The sequence below is a fragment of the Centruroides vittatus genome, unplaced genomic scaffold (genome assembly GCF_030686945.1).
Source record: "Centruroides vittatus isolate TY-2023 unplaced genomic scaffold, ASM3068694v2 scaffold_2520, whole genome shotgun sequence".
Classification (NCBI taxonomy): Eukaryota; Metazoa; Arthropoda; class Arachnida; order Scorpiones; family Buthidae; genus Centruroides; species Centruroides vittatus.
In genome coordinates, this window is record NW_027122689.1 from 1,887,820 (window position 1) to 1,897,607 (window position 9,788).

Genomic DNA, 9,788 nt, shown 5'->3' on the forward strand with positions numbered 1-9,788 from the left:
TGTAACAAACTCTGCTGCTTGCACAGCAGATTTTCTCAAAGCATTATTTTCATTTGCCTATTTGTAAGCTCAAACATTTATTGAATTCTAATGCATTTGTTACCTAGGGTTGCATAATTGTGACCAAGAAAATCTAAATCCCATTTTTATTATTTAAAAAATAAAATAAACTAAAATATTATTTAGTTTTAGTTTTTTACTCTTATACAAGTGAGAAAAAATGAAAACTTGAACTATCAATAGATTAATCTAATGGAGAACTTTAAACCATTTTGACATTTATTTGTCTGAATGTTTGGGTTTAACATTCAGACGTAACGTTTAAAATATTTATAAATATAAATTAAATGAATATCTTTAAATTTATCCATCACTTGATTAAAATATGTTTTATAAAATCATTCTGCATCATCTTTGCACCCATCTATGGCATGCCATTTACAAAATTCTACTCCGGAGAAGGGAATTTGGTAGTTGAACTTCTCTTACGTGAATTTAAATAAAGATGCGACCCGTTTTATGTGGCATTCTCGGCTTTGTGTCGGATTAACTGTTTTGAGAATAAGTTGCCCGTCCCGTCGCCTGTCGCGAGTTGCCCCGTGTCTTTGGGAATCGACGGGTCATTGATCTAAATGCTTTGCTACCGAGAACTTGCACTGCCTTGTGTTATCAAAACATTACACATAATTTCTTTGTTTAGAAGGATTTTAACATATCAAATGTACTATTTAGGTACATAGTAATGATTTTTGATGTGTATAGTGGTTTATCTCCAAGCTTTCTACACATTCCTATGTGCACTGTTTCACATTTAGGAATCTTTGTGATTGAACGGTGTCAATGTTATAATTTTTAAATTGAGGATAAGATATTTTCTGAAATAATAGAGAACATAAATTTAAAAAAATGAATGTTTTTTATTATTGTTAAAAATATTCGTACATTAGTTATAACCACGACAGTCTTCTATTGTAAGAATGCACTAGAAAATTTGGCATTAAGATTTAACCAACAAATTAAAAAACATTTAAATTATTATACAGATTAGATTAATAACCAAAACTTTATCCGATCTTACAGTTGGATTGAGATTTTCCTTAATATTTTCTAGATGAACATAGACACTTCATTTACACAAGTTAAATTCTGTATAAGTTGAACCGCTTTCTTTGTGTTATAAATATTTTAAAAATCCCCTCAAATACTTCTAAAATACATTTCAAAATTACTTGCAAGGAAGCTACAGAAGTTTAAGCCCTTCTACACCTATTTTAAGGAGGTTAGATAACTCTATGTGTTTAAAAGAAACAAGCATTCAGAAATCTATTGTTAGAATTCTAAAGAAGCTTAAATTTTTCTAAATATACAGAGACATCTCTAACTTTAACCCTTCTAAACATATAGAAATCACAAGCAAGTTAAAGAAGTATAAGTCTTTCTAAACATAGAAATAATAAGAACTGTTAATAAGAAACTCATCTAGTTTCTTTACACAGGTTTTTGTGAATTTAGAAAAGCTTAGAAACTTTATTTATAAGCAATTAGAGAAGTTTAAGTCCTTCATTGTAAGGCAGTTAAAGCCCTAAGACCTTCCAAATGTAGAGAAACCTGTCATAGAGAAACTCATCTATTTCTTTATAAAGGTTTCTTAGTGGTTAGAAGGGCTTAAAACGTCGATATAAGCATACTAAAAAGCTATTTTTAAGCAACTGGAGAAGTTCGAGTCCTTCTACACTTCATTTTAAAGCAGTTAAATCCCTAAGATCTAAGTATAGAGAACCTGTTATAAAGAACAAGTTTATGCCCTTCTAAACTTAAAGTCTGAGGCCTTTAAACATACAAAAAAGCATTACAAAGAAGTACACTCGTCAAAACTGAAGATGGTTGGCACATTGAGAATCTTCTCGTCCACCAAAGGATGCGCAAGTAGAAGCTTCACAACTTCCGTGTTACCCTTACTTGCAGCAAGATAAAGGGCAGTATCACCATTAACATCTAGCCCATTAACCGGGCAACCCACTTCTAACAAATGAGCCACCACCTCGGATCTGTTACGTTGCGCCGCGTGATGCAAAGCCGTCTGTCCGTAACGATCACAGATTTTCGTGTCTGTACCACACTTAATTAGAAAGATGGCCGTCGAGTCGTAACCTTTATCGATGGCACAGACTAAAGGAGTTTCGCCTCTCTCGTTAACAACGTTCAGATCTACACCCTTGTTCAGAAACAACTCCATAAGTTCCCCACAGTCGCGTATACTTGTCACCATTCTGTGTAACAACGTCTCGCCTCTGTGGTTGTGTATATTGATGTTAGTACCGTCTACCATCCTCTTGAATATACCAACCGTAACGTCGTTACAACCGTTACTGCTGAACGTCTTGATGAAGATGTGCAAAGGGGTGTTACCACTGAGATTCTCTTGAACGTTCAGGTCGGCTTGCCCACTATCCAGTAATAAATGGATGATATCCACGTTAAAGTAACGCGCTTGGCACACTAGATGTAACGCAGTCTCACCTTGAACGTTGCGTGCATTGATATCGACTCCTGCATCTATCAGCACCTTAACTATACCCGCATCACCCCCTATAACAGCTTCGATGATGAGGGGCCTTCCATTGTTCTCCCAAGAGATGACGTTGGGATCTTCACCCCTGTCCAACAATCTGCACACTTCTTCTACGTTGTTATCGCCGACAGCAGCGTACAGGGGGTTGTTAACGCTATTATACATCTCTAACACCCTCTTGCCACATAATATTCGTGTGTCGACTCGTGTAGTCTGACGTTAAGGAAGCAAAACTCGCCCACTTCCTCTCGTGTGTTGCTTGTGTGACTGGACGAACGATAAACAATCAGCCAGCTCAACCCCCCTGTTTATCAGTTAAAGAGAGGTTTTAGCGTAACCAAACTGGTATAATTCCTCCTGTTTTTTATATACTACTCGCTCGTCAACCCCCCTCTTATAGTCGTAAAATTTCTCTTTTTTTTTTTGAGTCGATCGGTGGGGTGGTTACGTGCGACGTTTAACCGAGTAACTTCAACGTTGATTGATGTGGTGTGGTTAGTAAAATGTTACGAAACGTGAGTTATATACTTGGAAATTTTCCGATTTCTGTCCCCCCCGATAGACGAGTTACTGTACTTTGTGTGACGTAACGGAGATGATGTTACGAAAATTCGCCTTTTAATCGGAAATTTTTAAGTGTTTCGTATCTGTTATGTCAAGCGTTACGTAAATTACTTAATTTTCTACAGGTGAACAGGGCGATTTGTAGTGTTACGAAGGATGTTTTTGGTTTAAAAAATGCGTGTTTTTAAAGGAAATTAGTTTTGTTTCTGTGTATTTCCTCCAAAAACTGTCGACATTTTCACAGGAAACAAAGCCATTTTTATGTATATATTCTTCTAAAATCGCATGCAAATTTGCTGTTTTTTTACAGGAAATTGCCTCATTTTTATGTATGAATCCATCTAAAAAATAGCACGCAACCTAGAAAATTTCAATAGGAAATGCATCGAATTTACATGCATAAATTTCTCTAAAAATTGCATATAAATTCGCCGTATTTTTACAGAAAATGCACCCGTTTTTATGCACAAATTCCTCCAAAAAATTTACACGCAACTCCCTGACTTTTATGCAGAATTCCTCAAAAATTGCACTTCATTTACATGCAGAAAACCGCACGCAAACCTCCCATTTTCTGTAGGACAATTCCTCATTTATACACGCAAATATTCCTACAGAAAATGCACCCCATTTTCAGTTAAATTTCTCTAAAAATTGGGCGAAAATGGCCCATTTTCTGCAGAAAATTGGCTTCCATTTAAATTAAATTAATTTTATTTTTTCGAGGAACATAAAATTGTCAGACATGTTGATTTTCCGGTAATTAGTAATTCCAAGAAATCATTTTAGGATTTGAAAGGATGGAGGATAGCAAAGGACAACATTCCAACGTGAGGCTTGTTAAAGGTTAAAACCTGGGTGAGGCGCTTCTTCGACCCTTAATTATAAATTTTGAATTTTTCCACTTGAATTTTTTAAATCCAATTATTCGATTTTTTGTCTTTTTTGAATATTTATAAATTCGCTAAAAAGAAATATAAAATGCAAAAATGGAGGTTGAAGTTTTTCATTTTTTAAAAAATCAATTATTTTATTTTATTTTATAAAAAATTTTCAGTTTTGGGAGCAAAATAATGGGGGAAATTACTCAAAAAACTCATTTTTAGCTAATTTTTTTTCGAAAAATGAATTTAAATGCAGCTTTTCTTAAAGTTGCTTTCATTAAAAGCGCATTTTACCATCGTTTCCACATAAAAATTGATTTTTTAATCATTTAAAAATTATTTATTACCTAAAAAATGCATGTTTTTAGATAATCACTAAGACAAGTAGTCAAACATTAAGAATCAATTAACTTTTGATCAGCTTTTGTGGTATTTTTTAGACTTCTACCTCCGAAAAAAAACACTTTTTTGAGTTCAGTAAACCTCAAATTTATTAATTTTTTTAAAAACCCACAGAAAAATTCATAACTTGCATTAGCGCACGTGGGAAGGAAGGAACAGATGCCACCATTGTGTGATTTACACAAAGGGCTTTCAGGTATTTTGACTTCTGTCCTGAATGTCAAAGAGGTTTTTTTTGAGATTTTTTTTTGAATTTAGATTGATAATCATTTAAGTTCATTATCATTCTCGGCAGCTCTCCATGTTAAAATAATTATACAACTTGGTGGGTTGTTGTCAAAAAAGAGGCCTCTTTAGAGGTTTAATGGTGTTTTTAGAAGACTTCTTGTAAAAAAAAACACTGGTATATTTGTCTGTATTTACTTATAAGATGGTACTGGTAGCATATATTTATGTATTTTAACTGAATTTTTGACGTGTTTTTAGAAATGTAAAGACCCGCATGAAGCACGCAAATCTTCCAAAAAATACACTCAAAGAAGGTATCGGTGAATGATTTAATGCTTTAAAAAAGGTTTTGAAAGCAAATTTTTAAAAATAACTTCAAATTAATTTCCAAAAAATCCATCATAAAAATGTAATTGCACCAAGCAATCTACCTAAGATGATGCCAGTCGTGAATTTAATATTTTAAAAATACATTTTTTTGGAAGACTTAACCATAAAAATTGCGTTTTTAAAAATAATTTTTTAGAAAAATGTCCTTTTTTAAATTTTATTTGCTCCAAAAATTGCTTTTTTACGAACATTTTCACAAAAGTCTGCGCATTTTCCCTCCGAAAACCATCCAAAAACACAACTCAAATAAAAACAAATTCTCACGCACGTGACTCGAATATCGTGACTATATTGTTGCGTCATCGCCGAAAAATGAATTTCCTGTTCGTGACTTTCCTCTTCTCTCCTTCTAGAAACCTGGCCGTTGCAACGCAAACACCGATTAACCAATAGCGGCGACTTTTACCTAACCTTCGTGTCGGCCGGTGTGAAAGGTGTTGTGACGTAACTTCGTGAGTAAACATTATTGCGATCGGATCGACGTCACGTAACCGGTTTGACGCGCGGCGGAAAGATGAAAGGGGAAGGATTTGTCACTCGATGACGTATGACCGGGGGCTCACGTGGTGTTACCGATGCACGTTTTACAACCCACGCCAAAGAACAGTCGTTTATTTTAAGTGTTACGTGTTCGTTTTTTTTTGTTACAGACGTCGTTAATTTATCAAAAAATCCTGAAAAAAATCATTGTAAATCGGTAAAATGCTTTGACCTTGATGCCGAATGCGAAAATGGCAAAGCGAGAACGTATTTTGCGCTCTCGTCCAATCGAATTCGAAAATCGTCCTTTCCGTGATGCCTCGCTGTCGTCATTGTCTCATTCGATAGCGATAGATCGCGTGGCTCGACGAAAATGTCGCGATGCTTAGTCGATTTTGCCATGCGCGCCACGCGACGCGACATCGCGTAGTGGACACGTATCCGCTCCACGTCGTCCACTTCCTTACATTGGCATAAAATTTGGTATTTCCTGTAGTTACTGTTTTTAATCTTGATTACAATGCTGGTTTTGCTTCGAGTGCCGCGCTTCGTTCCGGGATGATGGGCATGTAAAGAGAGGTCCTTTTAGCGTTCAAAGGGCAGAATCTAAAAGAAATGCACGAACTATATGACCCGTTGTTCTTCGGATCAACCGTGTCGACACATGCTACCGGTAGGCTACCTTAAGGCCGAATGACCGACTACGCCGGGAATGTCCAACCCGCGGCTCACTGCACCCTAAATTTTTAGGTGCATTTTCATTTATTTTGGTAAAGTATGTCGTAAAAATTATCCTCGTTTCACCGGACACACTTTGATGTCGTAATGACGTAATTGGTGCTAGAAAATTGTTATGCATGTGGGGTAGTACATACTGTCGTGAACAATTCTTTAGTGCACGAAAAGCATCGAAACTGCCGAAAGATATACGTTGAGTGATTCCCATTTAACTAACATTCTTACAATTAAGACTAGTACCGTAAAAGCGGAAAGGCCGGATGGCCGAGAGGTCGAGGTGGCAGCCTACGGCTCTGGGGACCCGTGATTGAATCCGGACGGGTCGAATAATCCCTGGGAATTTTTTGGAGGATGGTCCGTTCGGATGTGTTGGGCCCCGTCCCTCGCCGCCCGGCTGCCCTGTCGTGGGTCTGGCCGAATCCATAACGGGCTTGCAAAAAGAGGTCCTCTTAGTGCCCATAGGGCAGAGTTATAAAAAAAAAACATGATAGCAGATATTGACATTATTATAAAAGGAATGCAATGTCAAAAATCGCATTGAATTATTTCTTTTTTTTTACTGTCAAGAAGCAACACAATATTTTTTGTAATTATATATATTTGTTATTAAAATTTGATATTCACATTTTGAACTTTTTAAAAATATATATTTATATAAGGTACCTTTGTGGGCCACTGAATATATGTAAATTTATAATTTGGCCCATTGAAAAAAAAGGTTGGACAACCCTGGACTACACCGACCTGCGATTGAGTGGGTTGGCTTGGCCAAAAAATGGAAAACATACAACCCACACGTCAAGTGATAAATTATGGGGATTCGAATTGAATTTTGACCTAGAACGTATAGCACTCTGGTGATTTTGCCCAACTTAGCAAGCGTGCACCAAACGAGCCCGTCGGAATAGTTAAAAATAAAGGACCGACTCGATCCGTATTATTAGTATGGGTCGCACGCCAGTAACTCTTTGATGCTTCCACATTGGCAACATTTCTGTGAAGGCCCACATCTGTGGTGTGTTTGTGTTTGGGAGTAGTTTACCCGTCTCCAGATTGTGCATGTATGAATGGTGCAGACTACAGACAACAATAGAAATTTAAAAGCATCCAAATGGGATTCAAACACAGATTCCTCTCTCGGCGGCATAGAAGTGGGCGTCCGGTTTTGAATCCCGTCCGATGTCTCGGCACGTGACCGTTCGGCCGATATTCATAACCTTCAAACATCACAAAGACACTTTAAGATTTTACTTAATCCTATCTTTAATTAGACTGTTCAATTGTTTCCAATACATTTATAACAAAAAAGTGTAACAAATGAGTTTTAAAAACAATACATTATACTTTTACAAGTTCAAATAATCATTTATACAATGATTTATCACAATATGTCAATAAACCACTACATAAACAATGCCTACCACAATAATACAACAGAATGTATAAAAATAATAATAATAAACAATAGAATATTACAGTAATATTAATTTGCTAATACATTACACACAAAATATTCTCAAATAACACAATTATTCACATTAATGTAGCATTTGCTCCTAAGATATTTTAAATATGGTGTGTACAATACAAAAATATAAAGCTGTTTTTGATGATAATTTCAATGTATGCGTGTTTGGTAGAAGCCTGTTATGGTCTTCTAGTTCTTTCTTCACCTTTCTGCCTCTCTCAGAATGATTTATATATATATATATGTATATGTTATACATCTGCAAAGCAGATTGACAAATATGGACATATGGACATCAACTTTTCACTGATGGAACAAACTATGTATGTAATTTGTTTACAACATATGACAGTCAACCTATTTGTTGTCAATTATGACTATGGGAAAATCTCGGATGTATATACTAAAAAATTTTATTTACATTTGTTACAAAAATATATAAAATTATATAAATTTAAAGTGTAATATAGTAAAAGTACTTACTATATTGCACTTCATAAATAACTGCACAAATATTGTTTTTAAATCATTAATTGTTTTGAAATTTAATGATTTAAAAGCAATTAAAAGACACTATATTCTTAATTATAAGGTAGCTGTATTCTTATTAGTTTTAACACTATAATCGTTTATATCAGGTATAGTATTTCATACATCAAACAAATATCTGATAGTTTAATAAACACTGAGTGGCCAATTTATTGTGACCACCTGCAAAGTTTATGCAAATCAGCTATGATGGTACTCTATTGTTACCAGAAGGCAAGACTGGTATAAAAAAAGGAATTGCTGGATGATTGTACAGACAGTTGTAAAGAATTGCATATGAAGATATGGGTAAAAGACATAATTTAACAGACGTTGAACATAGAACAGACATGAGCAAATGCGGCTCTTTTTGAGATACGTGCGGCTCTTGCCGAAAGTGTTAATTTCTGTTTTTTTATTATTATTTTTACAATTTTATTATTATAATTTTGTGAAAATATGTTTATTAAAAAAATTCAATATTGGTTTTCAATTTTGTTTTATATTATATTTATATTATATAATAAAATCGCATGCGTTACCATACTATCCACCACGATGGTACAGAACTGTGGCTCCCATGCATTTTGCAAAACCTACATTTTGCACTACATTCCCACTGAACTCTTGCTTGCCCACCCCTGACATAGAATGATTGTGGATGCTAAAAGCAGTAGACTGAGTATCAGCAACACTGTGAAGTGTTTGAGAGTGGCTGTTGTTCATGTGTACAAAGAGTGGATTACCAAAGAAAGAAGTGGGTCTCAATGTAAGGCATATGGTTGTCCTCAACTGCTAGATGCTCAAGCTGAAAGGAGAGTTTCCAGACTAGTCCAGTCCAACAGAAGAGAAACAGTGTGTCAGATTACAGCTGATCTTAGTTGGGGAACATCTCTGATGGCCTCTGAATGAACCGTTCGCTGCACGTTACATTATCTTGAGTTTGGAAGCCGAAGGCCTGTTTGAAAGCCTTTGTTGTCTGCAGATAACAAGATCAAATGACTCCAATTCACGCATGATCACAAAGATTGGACAGTAAATGACTGGAAAAGGGTAATGTGGTCTGAAGAATCACATTTTCAATTGGACCACGTAGATGGCAGAGTGCAAATATGGAGAAAACAGCATGAAAGCATGAACCCTACATGAATTGCCACAACACTTCAAGCTGATGGAGGCAATATTATAATTTGGGGGATGTTTTCCTGGCAGTGTTTGGGTCCTTTGATTTGTATGGAACAATGTCTGAATGCCCAAAGATATTTGAATATTGTCACTGACCAAGTACATCCAGTTATGTTAATAGCCTACCCCACTGGAGATTGATACTTCCAGTAGGACAATGCTCCTTGCCATAAAGCTCAAATTGTCCAAAGAGCATGACAGAGACTTTACCTTGCTTAGTTGACCTCCACAATGACTGGATCTCAATCTAATTGAGCATTTGTGAAATGAGGTTGAAAAGGCAACAGACAGCTAGATCCAGAACAATCCATTCTTAATGAACAGGAAAATGCAATTTATCAAATATGGT

General features: G+C 35.6%; 1 protein-coding gene across 1 annotated transcript; it reads right to left on the reverse strand.

Annotated features, from left to right (window-relative positions):
• Nucleotides 1-897: 897 nt before the first annotated feature.
• Nucleotides 898-3,057, reverse strand: LOC136987530 (serine/threonine-protein phosphatase 6 regulatory ankyrin repeat subunit C-like). Its single transcript, XM_067285273.1, has one exon. It carries the CDS (start codon nt 2,735-2,737, stop codon nt 1,850-1,852), a length of 888 nt encoding a protein of 295 aa, XP_067141374.1. The 5' UTR covers nt 2,738-3,057; the 3' UTR covers nt 898-1,849.
• Between the last annotated feature and the right edge of the window lie 6,731 nt (nt 3,058-9,788).

Coding starts and splice junctions, on each gene's coding strand:
- LOC136987530 (XM_067285273.1), bottom strand. CDS start 2,737: ATGTATAATAGCGTTAACAACCCCCTGTACGCTGCTGTCGGCGATAAC.